General features: G+C 47.9%; 1 protein-coding gene across 1 annotated transcript; it reads right to left on the bottom strand.

Annotated features, from left to right (window-relative positions):
* On the bottom strand, positions 1-27,335 carry TTLL3 (tubulin tyrosine ligase like 3). Its single transcript, XM_084989448.1, is given in 15 exon segments — positions 1-256; positions 258-302; positions 490-818; positions 821-971; positions 1,547-1,822; positions 7,668-8,103; positions 9,255-9,498; positions 15,059-15,207; positions 19,090-19,285; positions 20,845-20,943; positions 21,698-21,812; positions 22,547-22,675; positions 23,972-24,069; positions 24,209-24,377; positions 27,209-27,335. Coding segments are annotated over 15 exon segments (2,601 nt in total). The 5' UTR covers positions 27,257-27,335; the 3' UTR covers positions 1-139.

Here is a 27,335-nt window from a genome sequence, read left to right as displayed (position 1 = left end):
TTCTTTTTTATTTGGTGCTGCATCCAGGATAAGGGCAGTGAGGATGGAAGCAAGGGCTTCTGTAGCCTCATGTCCCTCATTCCCGCCAGCCCATGATGTGCACTGATACAGGGCAGGGGTCCTGGAAGGCTCAGTGTTGTCATGAGGCATTTCTCAGCCTTGGGTTTGTCACAAAGTCTGGCCTTGAACTTGCCTTTGGCCTTGATCTTCCCATGGGTGCTAGGAAGACTCCCAGCTTCAAAGGGTGGAGACCACAAGTTACTTCCAAGCTGGGGACCGTGAACGCACTGGGGAGCAAGAGCCTCAGTGTGAAAGGAGGGGAGAAGGGGAGAGACGATCAGGAATCTGTCCAGGAAGGGGGTTCTAAGGGATACAAGCTCTTCCCTTGGGGCTCAGGTCAGCCTGGGGGCTTCCCTCTACCTGCCCTCCAGCCCTGACCCCAGTACTCAGCACTGCCTACTAGGGTACAGGTCACAGTTCAAAGCCCACCTCTCTTGGTTTCAGGGCGTTGGATGGCAGCTTGAGCTCAGGGTTAGGTGGGAGGGAAATCAAAACCTTCGCGGTAGGTAGAGTCATCAAGGCCTTGCCTGTGGTCGACAGGGCCTCAGAGCCCACCAGCTTGCTGTGCTGCAGTCTGAGGACCTGCCCCTGGGGTTGGAGCACATGGGGAGAAGGCAGCCGGCCCTTGCTGTGGAGGCTGGGGAAGTGGTAAGAGGCTGTGGGAGCAAGAGCGGCTGTGAGTGCCTGGGGAGGGCCCAAGGCTGGCCAGCTACCCCTCAGGACATGTGAGGAGGGGAGGTGGGGAGAGATGAGGGCCAGGCATGTGAGGGCAGGTAGAGCCCTCCCAGTTCTTCCTCCAGAGGCCACAGGGAGAACCCAAGGTTTGGAGTCCAACAGACCTGGGTCTGCATCCCTGCTCTGCCCCTTCTGAGCTGTGCAACCTCGGGCAACTTCCTTAAACTTCCTGATACCTTGACTGGAAAATGGGGACAACAGCACCTACCTCGCTAAGTCGTGAGGACTAAAGGAGCTGGTCAGGTGGTGACACAGTGTAAACTGTTAAGTACTATACAGATATTAGTTCCCTTCCCCAAGAGGCGACTTTGCATGGACGCAAAGACACAATACTGCATCAGGAAAAGCTTGGGCTCTGGAGAAAGATCAACCTGGGATTGAAATATGTACCAACTGCCTCGCTGAATGACTGCTTTGGAGGGGCCAATGCTCATCTGGCTGTGTATTTTTAAAAAATACTTTGTACATGGTGGCTTTTACTTACTACTGGTGGCTCTCTGGTGGGGCTAAGGGTGGGGTGGTTTGGAGTGGCTTGGAGAGCAGGAAGAAACTGCCTCGGGACCCTGGGGTATCGGGGGAGAATGGTGTTACCCAGGGTCTGGAGGTTCTTTGGACTCAATGACAATATGTTCAAGGGGTGGGAGGGCCTGTCCCCACTAGCAAAGGTCATGGTGAATATGCAACCCATCCTCGTGCTGGGGGAGTCCCACTTTCGGCAACTGGGGTGGACCAGGGCTGTGACACTTTTCACCTTGCCTTTCTTCCCCTTTCCAGGGGCCGAGGTGGTGACAGTGGAGTCTGGCTTCTCAGTGTGCCCCAGGCTCCTGGCCCCAGCAACTTTCCTAGAAGCTGACCTGTGGGTAAGGGTTCCCGAGTCCTTGCCTTCCCCAGAGCCTCGCTGGGTCAGCAGGTGAGAGAGGGCTGGGCGGACCGCTGTCCGCTGGTGACACATCGCCAGGGGCTTCTTGATGGTGGAACCCTCTACTAGGAGCCGGATACCCACATACTGGGGCACCTCCACAGCAGGCTGTGGGGAAGAAGCAGAGACAAGGCCTGTCAGACAGCGGTGCTGGAATTCTAGGCCCAAAAGGACTCGGGGCAGAGAGAGATAAAATTATCTACTGGGGCAACTGGTCAGGAGAAGTTTCAGGACTGAGAAATGCAAAGCCCATCTTTGGCCCTGGAAGCTGAATGAGTATTTAGAGGGTCACAGAACCCCTGAGATGAGTAATCCAGAGGAGTAGGGGAGTCTTAGCCATGTCCCCACCTGCTCCCCAACACTCCCTGGCCCTGCTAAATTGCCTGGTCCTGCTGAAATGTGTTTCTTCCTCTACAGGCTGCTGCCAATAGAAAGCTTCTGAGGGAGTTCCCGTCGTGGCGCAGTGGTTAACGAATCCGACTAGGAACCATGAGGTTGCGGGTTCGGTCCCTGACCTTGCTCAGTGGGTTAACGATCCGGCGTTGCCGTGAGCTGTGGTGTAGGTTGCAGACGCGGCTCGGATCCCGCGTTGCTGTGGCTCTGGCGTAGGCTGGTGGCTACAGCTCCGATTCAACCCCTAGCCTGGGAACCTCCATATGCCGCGGGAGCGGCCCAAGAAATAGCAACAACAACAACAACAAAAGACAAAAAGACAAAAGACAAAAAAAAAAAAAAAAAAAAGAAAAAGCTTCTGAGATGAGCCAGATTCTCTGCTGAGAGGCTATGAGTGATGACACCCAGACAGATAAAAGGCTGAGGGCCTGCCTATATCCTCATCTGAACCCAAGACACAGAGAAGCAGAAGTGAGGAGTCTCAAAGAAGGCGTTCTTGAGGAGAATGAAGTAGCAAATGTACAGAGGAGGGCAGAAAAAAAGGCCCAGGAAAGGGCCTTTTGAGTTCCTATTGAGCCAAGCTGTACTTCCTGCAGCTGGGCATCAGGAGAGCTCCCAGTGCCTTGCTGGGAACATGCTTTTATTTACTATTTTTGGCTGCACCCAGGGCATCTAAAAGTTCCCGGGCCAGGGATAGAACCCAAGCCACAGCAGTAACAATGCTGAACCCTTAACCACTAGGTTACCAAGCAATTCTTCGGAACCTTCCTTTTAACCTGGAGCTAGTCTGAGGTGTTTTCTGTGTCATCAAAGGATCCTCATTAAAATGTATCTAAACATCAGAGTCATGGAGTTCCCTGGTGGCTCAGTGGGTTAAGGATCTGGTGTTGTCACTGCTGTGGTGCAGGTTTGACTCCTGGCCAGCAATTTCCACATGCCTCGGGCACAGCCAAAAAAGAAGACAGACAAAACCATCGCAGTCGCTTGGAGCTTGTTAAAAATACAGATGTCAAAGCTCACGGACAGCCTAGCTGATGAGGCAAAGATCATCTTTATGAAAGAATCTCAGCTAATAAATAGAGTAGGAATGACAGAATTAGAAATTTACCATTCTGCAACTCTAATACGCCAGGCAAGAATCAAAACTGGATATTAACATAAGAAGGTGAAAAGGCTGAAAGGAAAGTGTGTCATCCGCACACTGCCAAAATATCACCTTACAAAGAAACTGATCATTGCAAAGGGGAAGATGCAGCTTACAATGGACACAGATTTGGTAGCCACCATCTTAAACCTATGGTCAGATTTAGCAGCACCAATCATGAGACACTCTTGACAGTGTGTGCCTTGTGATGCTGTGTGAGGTACCCAGCATCACCTTTCAAGTGTTCTTGCAAAAGTACATAATCTGAAACTCATCAGGCTGTCTGACCTAACTGCTAGTTTACAGGACATTCAGATAACAGAAGAACAAGTTAAAACACCACCATGAGGGAACAATCAGATATATCCAGAATGCGGGACAGTTCCATTTAAAAAAAAAAAAAAATAGCCTGGGAGTTCCCGACGTGGCGCAGTGGAAACAAATCTGACTAGTATCCATGAGGATGTGGGTTCCATCCCTGGTCTTACTCAGTGGGTTGGGGATCCGGTGATGCTGTGAGCTGTGATGTAGGTCACAGATGCAGCTTGGATCCCATATTGCTGTGGCTGTGGTACAGGCCAGCAGCTATGGCTCCAATTTGACCCCTCACCTGGAAACTTCCATATGCTCCAGGTGTGGCCCTAAAGAGGGAAAAACAAACAAACAAAACCAGCCTAGTCCCTTCAAAAGATCCAAATATGGGGAGATAAAAGCAGTGGGCCTGTTCTAGATTAAAAGAGATTAAAGAGCATTAAAGAGAATAAAACATCTAGGAAGAGGAGGTCCCATTATGGTTCAGCAGTAACAAACCTGACCAGTATCCATATTAACTTAAGATACAATCAGTAACTGTGATAAAGACCAGGACACTTGTGTCATGTAGTCAGCACATTCTCTCTCTGCGCCCAAACTCTGATGGAAGCCTAAACCAAATCAGAATAATTAGAATACTTTTTTTTTCTTTTATGGCCGCACCTACAGCATATGGAAGTCCGTGCCAGGGAGTGAATCCCAGCAGCAGCTGCAAACTAAACTGCAGCTGCAGCAACACTGGATCCTTTAACCCACTGCATTGGGTTGGGGATCAATTCTGTGCCTCCACAGTGACCTGGGCCTCTGCGGTCAGATTCTTTTTTTTTTTTTTTTTGATTTTTAGGGCTGCACATTGTAGCATATGTAGGTTCCCAGGCTAGGGGTCCGATCAGAGCTACAGCTGCCAGCCTACACCACAGCCACAGCAACACAGGATCCCAGCCGAGTCTGTGACCTACACCACAGCTCACAGCAATGCCAATCCTCAACCCACTGAGCAAGGCCAGGGATCGAACCCACAACCTCACGGTTCCTAGTTGGATTCAGACTACAAAGCTATTGTCATCAGAATGGTATGGTACTGGCAAAAAACTAGAAATATAGATCCATGGAACAGGATAGAAAGCCCAGAGACAAACCCATGCACCTATATCAACTAATCTATGATAAAGGAGGCAAGTAGATACAACAGAGAAAAGACAGTCCCTTCAATAAGTGGTGCTGGGAAAACTGGACAGAAAGATAACACCATACAAAAAATAAACTCAAAATGGATTATAGACTCTAAACCTAAGGCTCCTAAGGCTAGATACTGTAAAACTCCTGGATGAAAACATAGGCAAGATACTCTTTGACATAAATCACAACAATATCTTTTTGGATCCACCTCCCAGAGTAATGAAAGTAAAAACAAAAATATCCAAAGAGACCTAATTAAATTTTAAAGCTTCTGCACAGCAAAGGAAATCATAAAAAAAAATGACAAGACAACCCAAAGAATGGGAGAAAATCTTTGCAAATGAAGCAACTGACAAGGGATTAATCTTCAAATATATAAACATCTCACACAGGTTTATAAATATATAAACAAATCCAATTAAAAAATGGTGAGAAGATCCAAATAGACATTTCTCCAAAGAAGACAGACAGACGGCCAAAAAGTACATGAAAAGATGCTCAACATCACTAATTATTAGAGAAATGCAAATCAAAACTATAATGAGGTATCACCTCACATCAGTCAGAATGGCCATCATCAAAAAGACTATAGGAAGTTCCCTTTTGGGACAGCAGGTTAAGGATCTGGCATTGTCATGGTTGTGGTGCAAGCCACAACTGTAGCTTGGGTTTGATCCCTGGCCCAGGAACCTACATATGCCATGGGTGCGGCCAAAAAAGTTCACTAACAATAAATGATCAGAGGGTGTGGAGAAATGGAAACCCTCCCACACTGTTGGTGGGAATGTAAATTGGTAAAACCACTGTGGAAAAGAGCATGGAAGTTCCTTAAAAAACTAAGTATGGAGTGGAGTTCCCGTCATGGCACAGTGGAAACAAATCTGACTAGGAACCATGAGGATGTGGGTTCGATCCCTGGCCTCACTCAGTGGGTTAAGGACCTGGCATTGCTGTGGCTATGGTGTAGCCCGGCAGCCACAGCTCCAATTTGACCCCTAGCCTGGGAACCTCCATATACCACGGGTGTGGCCTTAAAAAGCAAAAACAAAAAAACGCAACTAAGTATGGAGTTACTACATGGCCCAGCAATCCCACTCCTGGGCATCAAACTGGAGAAAACCATAATTCTAAAAGACACATGAATCCCAATGTTCATTGCAGCACTATTTACAACAGCCAAGACATGAAAGCAACCTAAATGTCCACTGACAGAGGAATAGCTAAAGAAGACATGGTACACATATACAATGGAATATTTACCAGCCATTAAAAAGAACAAAATAATGCCATTTGCAGCAATGTGGATGGACCTAGAGATTATCATACTAAATGAAATAAGTCAGAGAAAGACAAATATCATATGATACCACTTATTTATATATGGAATCTAATAAAAATGATACAAATTAACTTATAAAACAAAAACAAACTCACAAATTACAAAATCAAATTTCGGGTTACCAAAGGGGAAACCATGGAGGGGAGGGATGAATTGGGATGGTGGATTAAAATATACGCACTACTATATACAAAACTGAAAACTAATAAGTACCTGCTATATAGCATAGGGAAGAGTACTCAATATTCTGTAAAATCCTATATGGGAAAAAAGAATGGACATATGTGTATGTATAAATGATTCACTTTGCTGTACACCTGAAACTAACACAACACTGTAATTTTTTTCTGTTTTTCTTGTCAACTTTTGTCTTTTTTAGGGCTGTACCCAAGGTACATGGAGGTTCCCAGGCCAGGGGGCGAATTGGAGCTATAACTGCTGGCCTATACCACAGCCACAGCAGCATGAGATCCAAGCCATGACTGCGCCCTCCATCACTGCTCATGGCAACACCAGACCCTTAACCCTCTGAGCAAGGCCAGGGATCAAACCCGAGTCCTCATTACTAGTTAGGTTCATTAACAATTGAGCCACGACGAGAACTCTCAATTTTTTTCTCTTTTTATGGCTGCATCTGCGTTCCCAGGCTAGGGGTGAATTGGAGCTGCAGCTGCTGGCCTGCACCACGGCAACACCAGATCTGAGCTGCATCTGCAACCTAGGCCACTGTTCATGGTAACACCAGATCCTTAACCCACTGGGCAAGGCCAAGGATTAAACCCACATCCTTACGGACACTATGTCAGGTTCTTAACCTGCTGAACCACAACGGAAACTCCTGCAACACTGTAAATCATCTATACGCCAATAAAATTTTTTAAAAATGAGCAGCTTGCACGAATTGACTCTTACTATATGTGAGGAACTTCATTTATCATGAAACACCTAAAAACCTTATTAAGTACTAATGACAACAGCTAAAACCCACATAGCGTTTATTCAGTGCCAGGCACTTCCTAAATGCTTTACCTATATCAATTCATTTATGTGTCACAACCTTATGAGGCAGGTACCATTTTCTTTCTTTCTTTTTTTTTTTTTTGCTTTTCAGGGCCAAACCTACAGCGTAGGGAAGTTCCCTGGCTAAGGGCCGAATTGGAGCTGTAGCTGCTGAACCCACATCCTGAGATACTAGTCAGATTCGTCTTTTTTTTTTTGCCTGAGCCACAACGGGAACTCTAAGAGGATATCATTTTCATTCTCGCTCTACAAATAAGGAAGCTGAGACCCCTAGAGGTTATGAAGTTGAGCAGGGGGGTGTTAGTCCATGCTTTTAACACTGTGCTACAGGCCTCTAAAAATATTATCCATACACATTAACTCATTTCATCTCTCAAAACCCAAGAGAAAGATGGGGACAGCACCTCCATCTTATAGATGGGGAAACGGAGGCTCAAGGGGGTGAAGTGACTGTACCCAGACATTGTGGCAGAACAAGAACTTGAACCAGGTCTGTGTGACCACAGAGCCCTGAGCTTCACTATGGGGTGGCCTCTCTGGGTCCTGCCTGGGCCTGGCCACCTCACCTGCTTGTAGATGAGCTCAAAGGCTCCCGTGTCACAGTTGCGGTCCAGTCGCCGGTCGATGACCACACGCAGTGTGTCAGCTTGCACTCCAGCACAGAGCCGGGCAGTGACCGCCGTGGAGGGCGCCATGGTGGGGCTGGCATTGATCTCGATCAGCCAGGGCTGGAAGTCCTCACCGAATACAAAGTCAGCGCCGTAGAGTTCGAAGCTGGCTTTGCGACATTGCACGGTGTCCTGGGACGTCTGGAGGGCATGGATCACCGCGGCCTTCATGCCAGGCACGATGATAGTTGACCAGGCGTTTGGGGCCCCAATCTCCTGCAAGTGGGCTTGGAACTTCTTGCTCGACCACATGTTGTCCGAGGGCAGCAGCGGGTGCCGGTGGCACGAGTTCTCCAGGTGTCTCTGGATGGAGTTGTTGCACAGGTGCACAGAGCTGGGCCAGAGAGCAGAAAGCTGAGGGCTGGCTCCCTGTGCCCTTCCCACCCAAATGGGGGTGGGCAGGCAAACCCCAGAACCAGCCCCGTGCACACCAGACCATTCAGCTTTAGGCAACAAAAGCCTCACCCCATTCTTCTAGGGCCACAACTATCCTTCACTCCGACCTCTCTGAGGGCACTAACTATACAGGGGCTGCAGCGTTAAGTGCTCTGTGACAGCATCAGTTAACCCTCCTAGTGCCTAGAAGTGAAGGAGGGCCCTGCAGTCATCAAGGCCTAGCTTAATCGCTGACTAGTAAGATCTTACACAATCAATTTACCCGAGCGCTCCTTTCAACATCTGTAACAGAACCCACTTCACTAGGCTTCCGGGAATGACCGAGAGAATACACATGAAGTGTATTTGTCACATTTGGCATCCATCACACACAAAGCCCTCAGTAACTGACAGCTCTGTGCCTCAAATGACTGCCTCCATTCTTCAGATGTGGCACCTGAAGCTTAAAGAGGTTTTCACTCGTCCCAAGTCACAGAGCCTAGAAGCTGCAGAGACAGAATTCAAACCCAGGACTCCATAGGCTTCCTCTTACCCACAAGTGAACGCTGCAACACACTTCTCTCCTCTCACAATTCTCCTGACCCCCCTTGGTCCTGCTCTACATCCTTTTTTCCATAACATGTATTACATTTTAACCTATTAGATACTTTTACTAATTGTGCTCATTGCTTGTCTGTTTCTCCCTGCTGGAATGTGAACTTTTTTTTTTCTTCTTTTTTTCGCCTGTGCTCACAGCATGTGGAAACTCCTGGGCCAGGGGTCAAATTCGAGCTATAGCAATGACCCAAGCCATTGCAGTGATATCTGATCCTTAACCCACTGTGCACTCTTGAAAGCTGGGCTCTTGATTGGTTTACTGCTGTGTCCCAAGTGCCTAGAACAGTGACCCCACAGGGAACACACGCAGATCACACCCCTGGAAGGATGGTTGCAAGACGGAGGGCCGGTCTGCTTGCAGAGGCTCTCTCTGGAGGCCAATCACACAGCCTGTCCCACAGCCTGCTGCTGTACCTTGTCAGCTCCCCAACCAGACTGGGAGATCAGTGCAATGACTGGAGCGGTGAGGTGGAGGTGGGGTGGGGGGCTCACTTGTCCAGGTTCTTCAGGGAGAAGGGCTGTGTGGAGAAGCGGATGTAGCTGTCGCGGTAGAACCACACAGTAAGTGGGTTCCAGTCGGTCACCAGGAACCACTGTCTCAGATCAAACTTGGTGCCAAAGATGAGCAGGGGCCGCTCAATATACTTCTGCACCACCCATTTACCGTCCTTCATCATCATGGGGTTGCTGTCCACCAGCTTCAGCATCTCCTCCAAGTGGTCCATGCACACGATGCCTAAAGGAGAGTCAGGATGGTCAGGGATCAGGTCAGGCTCATGTAGGGAGATGGGTCAGGGGACCAGGGAAAGCCCATCCTAAGTTCTTATGCCCACAGAACCAAGAGGCCCAAGTGGGTGAGCCTGCCTTTCTCCCTGTTCCCTTTGGGAAAGCTGAGAATCTGTGGAGGATTTAAATTAAAAAAAAAGAGTAACCAGTTTTGTTTGATGAAAAGGAATAAATGCACAGATAAAAATTAAAAACACTATTGAGCTTTTAAAAAAACTACCTGTGATGGGAAAGAGAATGTGTGTACACGTATAAGAGTCACTTTGTTGTACAGCAGAAATTACCGCAACATTGTATATCAACTATGTGTCAATAAAACTTTAAAAAAGGAAAAAAATTTAAAAACTGGAGTTCCTGCAAAATGATTACAATTGTTGAATCTGAAGGAAAATGAGTTAATCATACCATTTTTTTTTTCAACTTTTCTGTAAATTCAAAATAAAAACTGGGGGAAGAATCATTTTTATATTAAATGGATACAATTCACACAACACACACACATACAAAACAACTGGAGTTACTATTGTGGCTAGCAGTAATGAACCCAACTAGTATCCATGAGGATAGGGGTTTGATCCCTGGTCTTACTCAGTGGGTGAAGGATCTGGCATTGCTGTGAGCTGCGACATAGGTGGCAGATGCGGCTTGGACCTGAGTTGCTGTGGCTCTGAAGCTGCAGCTCCGATTCAACCCTTAGCTTGGAAACTTCCACATTTCGTGGATGTGGCCCCCAAAATAAAAAAATTTAAAAACTATGTGTGTATATGATAAGTTCTTCACAATTAACAAAATATAAAACAACAAAAGCAAAGAGAAGACAGTTCAAAAGGGCATGCAATTAATAAAATACATCTTCTCCAGAGGCAGCCAAGGGCTGCTTCCAGTTCCTGTGGATCTGCTCTCTGGTTATGGGAGGGGCTGCATCTGCCTCAGTTTCATAGGATTCTATGCATTTGAATGTGCCAAAGAATTGGAACAGTGCTTGCCACATGGTGAGCATTCAGTAAATGTTAACTCATGCCATTATCATTAGTTACTTGTAGAATACATTTCTAGCTGTAGATTTGCTGGCTCAAAGGGTGTGCCCATGTTTTCATTTTATATCACCAAAGATGTTCCACTAATTTGCACTCCCAGTAAGTGTATGAGACTGTGTATTTTTCCACACTCTACCAACACTGTTGATCTTTTTTTGGTCACTCTTCTAGGTAGAATGGTATCTTATTTGTCTTACAAAGAATGAAGTCAAGCATCTCATGCTAATAAGGCATCATTTTAATGCTGATAAACACAGCTGACCCATGAACAATGAAGGGCTTAGGAGCACCAACCCTCCAAGCAGTTGAAAGTTTTCATATGACTTTACAGTCGGCCGTCCATAATGGTTCCGCATTCATAGAGTCAACCAACAACAGGTCATGTAATAATGAAGTATGTATATAGCGAAAGAAATCCACATAAATGTGGACTCATGCAGTCCAAACCCATCTTGTTCAAAGGTCTATAGTAAGAATCATACTGCAGACTAATGCACTCACAAATCAATCTCATTTCTTCACTGTTTGACACCTCCCCTCAAACAGCCTGATTGCCTGCCAATGGTGCAGAATAACTTGTGCCTGGTTCCCAAGCCAGATTCTCTCTCAAATGGCCAGACTGACCACCAAGATTCCCATAACATGATGCCTCGTGTAGCCAAAGATTAAGACTGTTTGTGACCTCTGCCCCGGCAATTTTATTTTTAGGAATTTATCCTAAGGAAATAGATGGAAAGGCCACTAAGTTATCTGCTCAGGATGTTCATCACAGTGTCATCTGTAATAACAACTGATGAATCAATAAAAAAAATAAGAAAAAAAAAAATGGTGGCTATCTAAATATCCATCAGAGGAGTTCCTGCCATGGCATAGTGGGTTAAGAAGCTGACTGCAGCAGCTTGAGTCTATGTGGAGGTGCAGGTTCGACCCCGAGCCTGGCACAGTGGGTTAAAAGATCTGGTGTTGCTGCAGCTACAACACAAGTTGCAGCTATAGCATGGATTTAATCCCTGGCCCAGGGAACCTCCATATGTTGAGGGTGCAGATATAAAATTAAAAATAAATAAATAAGAATTCCCAGTCAGGAGTTCCCGTTGTGGCTCAGTGGTTAACGAATCTGACTAGGAACCATGAGGTTGCAGGTTCGATCCCTGGCCTTGTTCAGTGGGTTAAGGATCCGGCATTGCTGTGAGCTGTGGTGCAGGCTGCAGATGCAGCTCGGATCCCACGTTGCTGTGGCTCTGGCGTAGGCCGGTGACTACAGCTCTGATTCAACCCCTAGCCTGGGAACCTCCATATGCCGCGGGAAGCGGCCCTCGAAAAGGCAAAAAGAAAAAAAAGACAAAAACAAACAAACAAAAACAAGAATTCCCAGGCAGAGCTTTCATGCCTGCCCACTTGCACCTCTCACAAGCATCCTATCTTAATAAATCTACTTCTTGCCTATCACTTTGTCTCTCGCTGAATTCCTTCTGCCCGGACACATGAAGAACCTGAACCTCAGTGAGTCCAGACACAGGAAAGACGACCATGAAACCACTGAACACCAGCTTTGAAAACAATGCAAGCTTGCCTCCACCATGATCCTTATCTGTGGCCTTATTTTCTACCCCAAAACTATAAACCACCTTCCAATCTCTCCTAAGGGGGGCACAATCTTTGAGGCATTAGTCTTCTGTGACCCTTCTTTGCCTGGCAAAGCAATAAAGCTATTTTTCCTCCTTTGCCCCCCACCCCCAAAATAGGAGTTCCTGTCATGGCTCAGTGGTTAATGAACCCGAGCAGCATCCATGAAGATGCAAGTTCAATCCCTTGCTTCGCTTAGTGGGTTAAAGGATCCGGCGTCGCCATAGCTCATGCAGGTCATAGATGCAGCTCAGATCCCGTGTTGTTGTGACTCTGGTGTAGGCCAGCGGCTACAGCTCCAATTGGACCCCTAGCCTGGGAATTTCCACATGCCGCGGGTGTGGCCCTAAAAAGACAAAACAAACAAGAAATTAAAAATTATACTATGCAGCTATAAAATAGAATGAAGTAAAAGAAAACATACTATACTTTTACATAAAACTCAAAAACAGGCAACACAGAGTATCATAAGCTAGAATAGGGGAGGAGAGACCATTGTGAGGAGGTAGAGACCAGGAGGTGGCATGCGAGCGGACTCTCCTCTCTAAGGTGCTGGTAATATTTTATGATTTAGGTGATGTTTCCATGAGTGTGTGCACTATATGACAATTCACTGTGTTATGTATTCACAACGTGTATCCTTTCAATGAAGTATACTGTACATATACTTCAATTAAATTTTTCTAAAAATGGAAAGAAAATGTTGAAATACATGGGGAAGTCACGGTATTATTCTCTCTGCTTTTGTATATGTTTGAAAGCATCAGAGTTCCTGTCATGGCTCAGTGGAAACAAATCTGACTAGTATTCATGAGGAAGCATATTCGATCCCTGGCCTCACTCAGCGGGTTAAGGATCCAGCGTTGCTGTCAGCTGTGGTGTAGGTCACAGGTGTGGCTTGGATCCCATGTTGCTGTGGCTGTGGCATAGGCAGGCGACTAAACCTCCGACTGGGCCCCTAGCCTGGAAACCTCCATATGCCATGGTATGCCCACTCCCCCCACAAAAAGGCCAAAAAAGTGCCCATAACAATAATTTAAAAACAAGGGGAAAAAGCAGATTGAGATGTACTGAAATGGAGTAAGATCTACAATTAAGAAAAAAGAGGAGTTCCCGTCATGGTTCAGTGGTTGACGAATCCAACTAGGAACCATGAGGTTGCGGGTTCAATCCCTGGCCTTGCTCAGTGAGTTAAGGATCCAGTGTTGCTGTGAGCTTCGGTGTAGGTTGCAGACGCGGCTCGGATCCCTAGTTGCTGTGGCTCTGGCATAGGCTGGTGGCTACAGCTCTGATTCAACCCCTAGCCTGGGAACCTCCATATGCCGCGGGAAGCGGTCCTAGGAAAAAAAAAAAAAAAAAGGTGTTGGAGTTCCTGCTGTAGTGCAACAGGTTAAGGATCCAGCATTGTCTCTGTGGTAACGTGGGTTCGATGGCACAATGGGTTAAGTGGTTTAGGTCACAGTTGCAGCTTGGATTCGATCCCTGGCCTCGGAATTTCCATGTGCCATGAGTGCAGCCAAAAAAATAAAAAAGAAAGGTGCAAAAAAATGAGTAATGCTCACTGATATGGAAAGATATAACAGATGAAAAAAGGAAGCTACAGAATAGTATGTTCTTGTTTAAAATAAAACACACACTATCCAGATACAAAGAAGACAGTGTAGAAAGAAAGATACCACAAGGTGAACAGTAGTTATCTCAGTGAAACCAAGGGTGTCTTTGCTTTCTTCTACTTTTCTGATCTTTTTTTTTTTTTTTTTTTTGGCTATGCCCACAGCATTCAGAAGTTCCTGGACCAGGGACTGAACCCTCACCACAGCAGCGACAATGCCAGATCCTTAACCCACTAGGCCACCAGATCTTTTTTAAAGTAACAGTTAATATGTATTTTCATCCTGAGAAAACAACAACAAAAGTATGTGCAAGGTAGAAGAAAAAACTGTGATGCTGGTTGTGAAGCAACATCCCAAGAGGAATGTCCTGCAGTGTGTGGAGCTGCAAAGCTTCACATGCACATGAACACATTCACCCAAAGGCCATATCTGGAGCAATCTGCTGCCAGATGTCTGTTTTCTACATCTTGGAAGTTCTTAACCATTTTTTTTAAAGGCGGGGCTGATGCATCATCCCAGCTTGCCGGCTGCCCTGTTCAAATTCCATTCATGCTGAGCAATCTTAATAATAGCTAAAAATAATAGCACTTAAATAGCAGTTACTCTGTTAAAGTAAGGATCTGAGTACTTTCTCTTTATGACAGTTACATAACCCTCTTAGGTAGCTATTATTGGCTTCATTTAACCAATGATGAAAATGAGGCACAAAAGAGGTTAAGTAACCTGCCCCAGGTCTTAAGGACATTAGGAGACAGAGCTCACATTTGAACCCAGGAAGCCTGGCTCCCGCATCCATACCCTTAAGCACTGTCCTGCATACATCACAAAGATGCACTGGTTCAATTTGAGAGCCCTTAGATGACAAGAAACTACATGTGTCTATCACCAGAACTGCCAAAAGCATTAACCCAAACTCAGGACAGGAGAGGAGCTGGCATCATCATTACAGCAGCCAACATTTATGGTATAATTACTGTGCCAGACACTGTCCTAAGCAGTAGCCACACCACCTCACTGAATCCTCACCCCATAGGAGGGATTATACAGAGGAGGGAACTGAGGTTCAGAGAGGTGATAGAACTTGCTCAAGGTCACACAGAATATCAGTAGCGGAGCTGGGATTCAAACCTAGGCATTCTGGCTCCAACAGAGCCTGCACTATTAACTTTCCTGGCCTCTAGATGGGAAGGCAGGCCATAGGGTGCTGGTACAGGATGCAGGGGCTGACCCCCACCTCGTCCACGGGACTTGGCTCCTGGCTTCACGATCCAGATGTTGCAATCTCCTTCCATGTCCATCTGGGGCACCACGGCCCGCAGCTGCTGCAGGATGTCCTCACAGCGCTGGACCTGAGTGTCGAGGTGCCTGAGTTCTGCCCCCTCGCTGTGGGGAGATGAAGGGACTTGGGCAGGGCTGAGACTGGAGGCAGCCTGGTGGACAAGGCAAGACACAGCACCACCACCCCACCCCCGGCCATAGTCTAACCAGCTTGGGCTGTGCCCTTCCCCTAGAGATCAGATAGGTCTCTCCCAAACCTCTGTCCCCACCCTCAAGGTGATCCCCAAACTCCACCCTGCCCAGGGCACCGTCCCACACTGCTGGAATGGGAGAGGATGGGGAATGTCCACTTACTGCACCCCTCCTGCTCCAACACTCCGCCTTCTGCCACCTTCCTACGACATTAAAACTGCATTTGGCAGAATTTAATTACAGCAGCATCGAATGACGAGGCACTCAGTGCCAGGCACTGTGCCAAGGGTTTTATCTATATTATCACTAATCTATCTCCAGGGAGATAGTACTGGTCCCATTTTAAAGAAGTATAAACTGAAGCTTAGAGGGTTAAGGGACTTGCCCAAGGTCACACATTGAGTTAGGTGGCTGAGCCAGGATGCAAAGTCCATCCTGCCTGATCCTTCTATCCATGGGTGCTTTTAGGCCATTACCCTCTGTTTCTTAACCAAGCACTGGTTGATGGCGGGGGAGGGTCTCTTCCTGCATAGTCATTTTCAAGCACATTTCTATCATATATCTCCCTGATTTCTCTCTCTTCCCATCACATACCACCTGACACCTACAGTTATTTGCTTATGGCCTGTTTCTGCTTACTGGAATATAAGCACTGAAGACAGGAACATTTTTTTGTAGTTCTTTTTCTCTGTTGTAGTCCCATCCCCAAGCCATAGCCCTGGCACTTATTAAGTGCTCCAAAAAAGTTTGTTAAATGAATGAATGGTTGGATAAGCAAGTCCTCTGGCAGGAGCTGGCCTCAGCCACTGGGCTGTACTGACAAGGTTTCATGGACAAAGAGGGACCCTGTTCCCTACAGGACACAAAATGTCCTAAACTTATTAAACCAAGTAACTAAATATCCCAGATAGCTACCTCATTCAAACTCTCCCATTTCTTTTCTTCTGACTGAATAGGAAGGAAGCCTCCAGTAGATGCTAACCTCTCTTTAACAGCTTAGCCTCTTAAATGTCTCCAGCCATGGAAATCTTAATTTTCTTTTACTAAGGCAGCAGCAGCAGTGGCATCAGGGCAGTTCAGGAAGGAGACAGCCAGATGGAGAGGGCTTGGCAAAGCCTCTTATTCACACCCAAATCCTGGTCTTTCTATTTCCAGAAGGTTTGCTGGAAACTTTTCTGTCGCCATGGCATAAAGAATCTGCTCAGAAAATCTGTGATTTGGCTCAGGAAAGTGTCACATGCTGGTTGCAGGGGCATGTGCAATTTGAAAAAGTATATTTAACATGACAATATGATTTTATATTTAGCAAAAGAAAAGACCACCAGTGTTTTTTGGAAAGTGAAATCTCGAGAAAAGCCTGGCTGGGAGTTCCCATTGTGGCTCAGCAGTAATGAACCCAACTAGTATCCGTGAGGACCCGTGTTTGATCCCTGGTCTTGCTCAGTGGGTTAAGGATCAGCCAGCATTGCTGTGAGCTGTGGTGTAGGTCACAGACACAGCTCGGATCTGGTGTTGCTTTGCCTGTGGCTGTAGGCCGGCAGCTACGGCTCTGATTTGGCCCTTAGCCTGGGAACTTCCATGTGCCATGGGTGGCCCTAAAAAGACCAAAAAAAGCCTGACTGTTTAACTCATGGATTTGTTTTTAAAAGCTGAAAAGCAGCAGTAAATACTATAGAAATCAATGAATGCTGACGATCTGTACTAAACAATTCAATGCTGTATGATGTAATGTTTTATGTAATCCTGACTTTTAAGAGGTTCCTCCAGCCCTCAACTTGCCCCACACCCAGAAATACATAGGACTGATCTTCTTTCCACCTACTGTTCTAACACGGTCCTGTTGATTCTTTTTTTTTTGAGGGACCACGCCCATGGCATGTAGAAATTCCCAGGCCAGGGATCAAACCCGAGCCACAGTAGTGACAATGCCAAGTCCTTAACTGCTAGGCCACCAAAGAACTCCAGTCCTGATGATTCTTAAGAAGGTGATTTTAGGAGTTTCCTGGTGGCCTAGAAGTTAAGGACCTGGCATTGTCATTACTCTGGTTTAGGTTCCATCCCTGGCTTGGGGAACTTCACCATGCCATGGGCATGCTCCCACCACCCAAAAAAGGAAGAAGGTGGCTTCCTTTGTTGTCTGGCAGCTAAGGGGAAAGTATGGGATCACCTAGTTTTCCTCTCCCAGACATTTAAAAGACACAAGTGAATTGTTTATCAATGATGTGGGTGTGCTTGCTAACTTTCTTTTCTTTTTTTAGGGCTGCATCTGCAGCATATGGAAGTTTCCAGGCTAGTGGTTGAATCAAGAGCTGCAGCTGCCAGCCTGCACCACCGCCAGAGCAACAATGAGGGATCCCAGCCACGTCTGCAACCTACACCACAGCTCACGGCAACGCTGGACCCTTAACCCACTGAGTGAGACCAGGGATTGAGCCCACATCCTAATGGATGCCAGTCGGGATCATTTCCACTGAGCCACAGTGGGAACTCCTGGGTCTTTCATTCAAGGTTCATTAGTTCTTCAGTCTCCTCCATTAATCATTAAATCTGTCCATTCCCTGCTATTAGCACCAAGCCAACTGAGGCCCTGAGCACTCCCCCAGCTCACTGCAAGCCTCTCTCCTTGAGCTGTGTGCCCCTGAGGGCAGGGACTTCTCTATTTCTGGAGCCTACCTGGCACCCAGGAAGGGCTCGGTAAATGCTGTGTGTTCTGCCTTCAGAACCCTCTGCCCTCTAGTCTAGTCTCTGCTGAAGGAAATCTCCTTACAATAGCCCCAGGCCCATCTCAACACTCCTTTCCTCCACTTAAGAATGGTCTCCAAAAGTGCATTCTGAAAACACGGACACTCAGGATGCCTGGGACAGGGGGCTGGGGACGCATCTCTCTTGGGAGTTTACACCAACAACTTGTTCTGAAAAGTCCTGCATCAGGGAAATCTATTTTATTTTATTTTATTTTTTATTTTTTTGCTTTTTAGGGCCACACCTGAGGGACATGGAAGTTCCCAGGCTAGGGGCTGAATTGGAGCTGCAGCCACCGGCCTATGACACAGCAACGTAGGATACGGGCCAAGTCTGCGTTCTACACCACAGCTCACTGCAATGCCAGATCCTTAACCCACTGAGCAAGGCCAGGGAAGGAACCCACATCCTCATGGATACTAGTAGGGTTCATTACCACTGAGCCATAACGGAAACTCCGGGAAACCTATTTTAATTAACTGTTTAACCCATTGTTTTCCAAATGTGACTGACCTTAAGGGCCCTTTCTTCATGAACTCTGTTTACAGCCTGTAGACCTAGCAACCTGTGTAACCCTTTGGGGAACACTGGCCTCCAGGATAAATCTAAAATATTTAATAGATTCTTACTTTGTGAGTGAACATTATGATTCTGTGCTAAGCATACAAATTATCCTGTCTAATCCTAACCCCGAGGCAGACATTATTTTTCAACTTATTTTGCATGTGAGAAAAGCAAAGCTCCAAAAGTTTAGTGATGTTCTTAAGGTCCCAGAACTGTGAAGCTGCAGAGGCAGGACTTGGACTCATGTCTATCTGACAGCACATATGGCAAAAACTGGGAAGAGTGGGTTGGCCCCTATGATAGAGGCAGTGGGAGCTCTTGAGGGTTCCTGAGAAGAGCAGAGTGAACACAACAGGGAGACTTGAAGAGGAGATGGGCCTGCACTGGATGGAGAGGGTCTGCCCTGAGCATCAGCTCAGAACAGAGAAGCTCCCTGAAAGGAGGAGGCACCTGCCCAGACCCCGAGGCCCGGGTGTCAGGGGGACTCACTGGACCACTTGGTAGTAGCGCTGGAGGAAGAGGGACCAGCCCTCTGGGCTCAGGTACAGGGGGGCCTCCAGGTCCTTGTCGATGTCCACGTGGGCCAGGTTGCTAAGGTGCTCCTCACAGACACACAGAGCCTCATCTACAAACTCTGGGGACACTGTCACTGTTTTTTTCTCCTGTTTCTTGAGCTGCTTGTCTCCTGCAGAGATAGGGAGGGGACCATCACTATCCCACATACAAGGCAGGTAGCCTGACACATGTCATGGCCCCCACTGCCCCAAGGCCTGTCACTTACCTGAGACCTCACCCTAATACATCTGAGGCCCAGCACATGCTTCCATCCCCTACTGCCCTGGGACCTGTCACTCACATGGGGCTTTGTTCTAAATTCACCTGTAATCCCATTGCTTGCCCTTGGCCCATACTGTCCAAGCAAGGACCTGTCACTCATGTGAGGCTTCACCCTAAATGTCCTCAAGGCATCTCAACACCTACAGGTGTCCCAAGGCCTGTCACTTACCTGAGACCTCATCTTAATACACCTGAGGCACAGCACATGCCTGCAGCCTCTCTGTGCTAGGGACCTCTGACACACCTAAGGCCCTTGTGCTCTGCTCCTAACACACCCAGGAGATAGCAGTGGGGAGGTCTCTCTCTGGAAGAGGCAGGGATTTGCCTGTCCCCAGTAGAGCTGCTCCTCACATCCTTGAATCCCTGGCTGATGGGCTCTTGGGTTACAAGATGGAGCCTGTGACGTAGGAGTTAAGTCCAGAGAGGAAATGGGCAAGCAGTGGGTTAAGCCAACAGACAGTGAGGGGCCTTCTGTGTCCCCTCAGACCACGTGAAATCACATGTTGTCACTGCTTCCTCTCCTCACAGACCTGAGCTCCCCACAGGCAGGGATGCCCCCACGTCATCTTAGTCCGTCCTCTGTAGAGCTCTCGGCCACATGCCAGGCACTTGGGAGGGCTGAATAGGCAGTGGGTCAATTAACAAATGGACAGGAAGACATGTGGCAGGGGGTGACTGGGACAGAGGAATGAATGAGTGGATGGACCAGAGGATAGATAGGTGGTGGAGTGCAGGATGGAAAAGAAGAAAGAGGAAGGACAGGCAGATCTAAGCAAGGACAGGTAGGCAGGAAGGTTGGTGGATAGATGGACAGGGAGTGTGGAGCTGAGAGAAGGCAGGTGAATGAGCAGAGCCACAGGGGGTGGGGTGGGTAGGTGGGGGGAGGGAGAATGAATGGATGGATAGGTGGGCAGATGAATGAGATCTAGGGGCAGGTAGGTGAGTAGGCAGGTAGATGGATGGATGGCTGGTGGATAGATAGGCGGGCAGGAAGGAGTGGTGGAGAGGCAAATGGATGTGAAAAACACAAGGACAGGAGTTCCCATTGTGGCTCAGCAGTAACAAACTCAGCTAGTATCCATGAGGACATGGGTTCGATCCCTGGCCTCGCTCAGTGAGTTAAAGATCCAGTGTTGCTGTGGGCTGTGGTGTAGGCTGCAGATGTGGCTCAGATACCATGTCCCTCTGGCTGTGGCGTAGGCCAGCAGATGCAGCTCCGATTCAACCCCTAGCCTAGGAATGTCCACATGCCATGGGTACAGCCCTAAAAAGACAAAAAAAGAAAAGGAAAAAAAAGAAAAGGAAATAGAAAAAGACCAGGATATATGTATAGATGAATGGATGGATGGATGAGTGACTGGTGGGAGGACAAATGGCCGGGGGAGTAGAGGTAACCACAGCACTTACCTGGGGCTTCTTCCTCTTCTGCCTGGATAGAGTATGACTTCCATTCGGATTTTACCACCAGCTTGAGAACGTTGCGGGCAGCAGTCAGCCAGAAGTCCTCTGCTCCCAGGGCAGGGGATACCCTGCTCAGCCCTAGGCTCCAGGCCTGTTCTCGTTCCGGAACCTGATCACGACCTGCCCATCTTGGAACTGGAACCTGACTACCGTTTCTGACTCTAGAACTTGGACTAGAACCTGGCTTCTGTTTCAGGTGTAGAACCAAAGCCAGAATCTGACCTGATTTGGCTCATATTCTACCTTCAGAATCTTGCCAGGACCTGCCATCTGATTTCTCTCTTCTGTTCCTAATCTACTTCTGATACTTATTCGAGCCTGAGAACCAGACCTTGGCCCAAAAGCTCTATCATATTTGTAGACTAATTTAAACCTAGCATCTAATCTGGATCCAAATTCTGCCCTGAATTGACAGCATGTTCTGGCTTTGGAGTCTATTCTGCTTAAGAGTGAAACCTAGGCCCTTTTCTAGACTCAGAACCCTATCTAGCCAGTGGAATCTCACGTTGGCTTGGAATCTATCCTGGTTTCTACACTCAACCAAGTGACCAACATTTAGAACCTGCTCTAGGAAACAAGACAAGCTATGTCAGCTTTTCTAGAGGTCTGGGTTGACCAAGGGGGGAGGCTTGTTCAGGGTGACACATGAGGGAGAGATAAGGCCTGGGGAAGGAGAAGGAAATCTAACTGGGGAGATGAGGGCCTGAGGAGAGAGGCCTTTTGCTCTCTAACACCAGCCAGGGCTTGAGGCCTCATCCTTCGGCTTGAGGGTCCAGGCATGGGGCTGGCATCTCCTTACCTATGAAGGCCTTCTTATCGTCCTCAGCCCCCAGGCAGTAGCAGCGCGGGAAGAAGGAGTCGGCATCAGCCTCGTCAAACCACAGCAGATTCCGGAGATTGAGACAGAGACCCACCTACAGAGTTAGCTGCTGAGGGGGCAGGGTGGGGCTCCCCCGGAAGGTCTCCAAGGGACTCCCCATGCTTGGCACACAACCAGATGGCTCAGAAGGAGCCTGCTTGGATGTGCTCAGAGCCTCTGCCCCACTTGCTAGGCTTGACCCGCTCAGGTCAACCTCCTGGACAATGACCTCTGTGGTTCCCTCCGCCAAGAACACTCCCCATCCTTCCTACCCACCCTGTCTCATTCTGAAATACCTGCTTCCTCTAGGAATCCTTCCCAGCCCACACTGATAATAAACTAGCAGGTCCCAACCACAAACCCTTTCACTCTTGTTATAACCCTAGAAGATCGGTCTCACTGGTGGTCTCATTTAAAGATGAAGAAACTGAAGCTCAGAGAGGTGTGGTCGCTTAGTAATAACCCCGGTAAGATACAATGGATTCATCAGGCAGATATCCTCCGCATGGGAAATAAGGGTCCTCCTGCTCACAGTCATTGGACTTGGCATTTGTTCTGGCTCCAGACCCATCTGGATCCTGGAGCCTGTTTTAGACATCATGTCTACATGTGCCGGACAGGCTGCAGGGACTGGATTTGAACCCAGGCAAGCCTGACTCCAAATCTCACTGGATTAGACACCTCCCCATCTCCTGAGAACTTTTACTAATAAGGAGAGCAGGGAACAGGGCTGCAGGCCTGAGTGCTGGGGGGTTGGAAGCTGCCACGGTCGCGCCCCAGAGAGCCCACCTTTGTGGTAAAGGAGCCTGCCCGGGCATAGTGGTTTATCATTTGATCCTTGGACAGTAAGCGACAGTCCAGCACATCCCGCCGAGTGGTCCAGATGAAGTAGGGGACCTCATTCCGAACCATGCGGGACTGGAGAGAGGAGAAGAGACATGGAGGCTGACGTGGGCAGCACGAGGCCCGAGGAGGTTTTTCCCCACCCTGCGGAGCCAGGTGGATGAATGGAAGGAGAGGATGTTCCCAAAGTGGCCTCTAGACCACAAGCCATCTTTGTGGAAGGTAAGAACACTTATTTCTTCCTCCAGGGCCACACCGGGTGAGCAGAGAGCAGACCAACTTGTAGCTCCTTTAGCCAGGTGCCCCTAGGCAGTACCTAAGCCCCACAACTGAATGCCACACTCTGTTCTGGCTCTTGGCCATCAGGGACTTGCTCAGTGGCAGGACAGTGACTCTAAGCTGATGGGCACAGAGCAGGTGATGAAGGCTCTCTCAGGGGATCTACCTTTCTCCATTTTCCCCACAACTCTGAAATGTAGGATTATTGATAACCAACAACAACATGCGCCAGGCCCTGTTCTAAGCTTTCCATGTCAACTCATTTAATCCTCACCACAACCCTGTAAGGTAGGTGCTACCATTAGCCCCATTTCACAGACAAGGGAACTGAGGCACAGGTAGGGCTACATGGAACTGCTCACCCTCAACCTTTTCTGACATGCAAAAAAACGGCAACCTGGTATAGTTCAACTTTGTGAGCGGCAGTGCCAAGATTCAAAGCCAAATGTCCTCATTTCAACACGCATATCCTCTATACCATCATATCAGCCTGTTTCAGAACTTTTTTTTTTTCTTTTCTTTTTAGGGCCACACCTGCGATATATGGAAGTTCCCAGGCTAAGGGTAGAATCGGAGCTGCAGCTGCCAGCCTACACCACAGCAACACCGGATCTGAGCCACACCTTTGACCTACCCCTGCAGCTTGCTGCAACAATGGATCCTTAACCCATTGAGCAAGGCCGGGGAGCGAACCTGCATCCTCATGGATACTAGTTGTACTCTTAACCCACTGAGCCACAATGGGAACTCCATCTTTCAGAACTTTTAGGTCCTTCCTTATAGGCTTCACCTAACAATGACAGGGGAAGAAGATGAACTATGGGGTTTTTATTTGTAAAGGGGAACTACCAGGCATGAAGGTTATGCCAGCTTCTGATACAACCTAGCAAAGAGCTCTAGTCCTAGACCAGCCTCATCTGTGTCTGTCACCATTCTGCTGGCCTACCTAGGCTTTAAAGAACCAACCAGTTTTTACAACAGATAGGGAAAATGAGGCCCAGAGAAGGAAAGGACTTGTCTGGGGTCACCTGGCTAGACTCCAGTACTCTCCCTCCAACGAAGCAGAACCCTGCCCAACCCCTGGGCCCTCACCATCAGAGCATGCGTCCCATGTAGGTCATCAAATTCCAGTATGTCATCAAAGGTGAACAGCTGTGCTGGCCGGAATGCCTCAACCTCATCTTCATCCTCTGTGGATGCAGAGCCCAGGCCTAGTAAGGTCCCTGTCTCCATCCCATAGGCCCAGGTCAAAGCCTCAACCCTGGGACAGTGGGAACCAAAGGAAAGGGACTCGAGGGGCAGCTTGTGGAAAAGAAGGGGCTTGCTCACCATCTTCAGTGGTGTCACTGTCACCCATTACTGAGCTATCCAGATCCTTCTGCGATGGTGGCAGGTTATTGCCCAAGTGATGGACCATCTTCTTCTCCACCCAGCCCCTCCGGCGCAGGAGGCACCGGATCACAGGGTAGCGGCCTTGGATCATAAAGACCTTCTTCTGCTGTAAGGTGAGAGGATACGTTTTCAGTAAGCACAGCCTAGCTGCCAGACACAGGAGGTGTAATGGAGAATCAGACAGCTATGGTCTCTGCTTTCAGGTAATTTTTTTCCCCTCTTTTTAGGGTCGCACCTGTGGCATATGAAGGTTCCCAAGGCTAGGGGTCAAATCTGAGCTACAGCTGCCAGCCTACACTACAGCCCAAGCAATGCCAAATCCAACCCATGTCTGCGATCTACACCATACCTCACAGCAACGCCAGATCCTTAGCCCACTGAGGAAGGGCAAGGATCGAACCTGGAGCCTCATGGTTCCTATTGGGATTCATTTCTGCTGCGCCACGACAGGAACTCCCTAATCAGGTTCTTAATCCTCTGAGACAGAAAAATTTCCCAAGAAAAAAAATTTTTTTTTGTCTTTTTAGGGCCACACCTGTGGCATATAAAAGTTCCCAGGCTAGGGGTCCAATTGGAGCTGTAGCTGCCAGCCTACACCAGAGCCACAGCAATGCCAGATCCAAGCCATGTCTGTGACCTACGCCAGAGCTCACGGCAACGCTGGATCCTTAACCTACTGAGTGAGGCCAGGAATCAAACCCAAAACCTCATGGTTCCTAGTAGCATTCATTGCCACTGCGCCACGACGGGAACTCCACCAGGAAATTTTTATATCCTAAGTAGGGGAGACAAACATTAAACAAGCAGAGAAATAGATGTGCATAGCAAGCATCATAATATTGACTATATTTATTTGCTAATATTTATTGAGTACCTACTATGCGTTAAGCACTTATATACATTACTAACAATAACATGGGTTTTTGGTTTTGTTTCTTTTTTTTTGGCCATGGCATTCAGCAGCTTGATGTGAGATCTCAGTTCCTAGACCAGGGACTGAACCTGGGCCTCAGCAGTGAAAGCACCAAATCTTATCTATTAGACCACCAAGGAACTCCCAATAATATGTACTTTTGATAAATACTCCTATCCCGATTTAACTGGTTATGAAACAGAGGCACAGAGAGATTGAATAGCATGGCCATACATTGAGTATAAGAAAGAACAGGAATTTAAATCCAGGCTGGCTGGCTCAAGAAACTGGATACTTACTGGGGACCTGGAGAAATACAGTCAAGGGAAGTTGCAGAGGAGCCAGGAATGCACAGAGCTGGGCAAATGGCAATTCAGGTGGAGAGAAGGGCATGTGCAAAGGTCTTGAGCCTGGAGAGAGGGTGGAAGGAACTAGAAGGAAGCCAGGGTGAATGGAGTGTGAAAAATGAGGGGAGACCTCCTGAAAAGTAGGGCTAGACTGGAGAAGGCCCTGCAGATCTTGGGGTGTACTTGGGTTTTATATAAAGAGTCACATGAATAAGGTGAAAGGAGGGAGTGACATGGTTGGAAGTTCTAAGTGTGGCTTTCTGCTGTATAGAGAATAGATGGAGGGGACAAGGATGGGAGTAGGGGACCAATCAGGAGGCTATTGTGGTTTCTGCTAGAATTAAGATGCTTACAGTGGAGATGGGGATAAGGCGATAAAGTTGAGATTTATTTTGGAAACAGACTGACTAGTTTTGCTGATGGGATTAGGTGTGGGTGAAGAAACAGAAATATCGGATTTCTGGCTTGAGCAACTGGGAGATGGAGGAGAGAGAGAATAGGGAGGGAAACAGGTTTGGACAGGAAAATTAAGAGTATGGCTTGGAGAGATCCCCCTGTGGCACAATGGGATTGCTGGTTCAACTGCACTGGCAAGGACGCAGGTTTGATCCCTGGCCCGGCACAGCTGGTTAAGGATATAAGGATCCGGTGTTCTGCAAACTGTGGCATAGATACAGTATGGGATTCAGTCCCTGGCCCAGGAATTCTATATGCCCCAGGGTGGCCAAAAGGAAAAAAAAAAAAAAAAGAGTACAGCCTGAAACATGGGTTTGAAATGCTTTGAAGTTCCTGAGAGCTGTCAGGTTGGGGGTTGAATCTATGGACAGGACAGGCTAAGCTTGGAAAGAGGAGGCAGGGGGCATAGCACACTGACTGGACTCACAGTCAAGGAGACAGGCATGGAGAGAGATCCAGGGAATGAGGAATGTCTTCAAAAGCAATTGAAAAGTGGCTGCCAGGGAGGGAGAAACGAAAACTAGGAGCTTGCACACAGCCAGGAGGGAAAGGTGAGCGGGGTAGCAGTGTAGAATGACACAAGGTGCCTAACAAAACTCAGGATAGAAAAAGGACTGACTGCTGGATCTGGCTCTTTGAAGGTCACCTGTAACCTTGACTGGAGTGGTTCCTGGTGGGAGTGGGAAAGGGCAGAGAACCAGAGCAGTGGGAGCTGAGGAGAGAATCTCAGATAAAGAAGTAGAAAATTTTGCCAAGAAGTCCACTGTGAATGGGGTATTGACAACAGGGAAGGGGAGTTCCCATCGTGGCTCAGTGGTAAACAAACCAGACTAGCATCTATGAGGACATGCCTTCCAATCCCTGGCCTCGATCAGTGGGTTAAAGATCCGGGGTTACCTGAGCTGTGCTGTAGGCCGCAGACGCGGCTTGGATCCAGCGTTGCTGTGGCTGTGGCATAGGCCGGCAGCTGCAGCTCCGATTTAACTCCTAGCCTGGGAAGCTCCATATGCCACGATTGTGGCCCTAAAAAGACCATAAGAAAGAAAGAAAAAAAAGGAAAGAAAGAAGGCGAAAAGAAAATAGGGAGGTATCTGAAGATGGGTGTGGGATCAAGGTTTTTGTTTTCTTGTTTGTTTTCTAAGGATGGGAGCAAATAGTGCAGGGAGGCTCAGACGCTTTCAGGGTCCTTTCTAGAACCCCCGACCCGCAACCCTCTCCGACCTTGACAGCTCTCTCCACGTGGATCTTGGCATTTCTGAGCCGGCCCATGTATTGAGACGCCTTGGAGAATCCTCGCCAAAGGACAAGAGAACCTGCAGAAAGATGCGGAGTCGGGGTGGGGCAGCAC

The sequence above is a fragment of the Sus scrofa genome, chromosome 13 (assembly GCF_054392235.1).
Source record: "Sus scrofa isolate SSC_HxYL_T2T_F1_AM1 chromosome 13, Sscrofa_HxYL_maternal_Yorkshire_Landrace_v2.0, whole genome shotgun sequence".
In the NCBI taxonomy this organism is placed as follows: domain Eukaryota; kingdom Metazoa; phylum Chordata; class Mammalia; order Artiodactyla; family Suidae; genus Sus; species Sus scrofa.
This window is presented reverse-complemented; position numbering and strand designations above follow the sequence as displayed.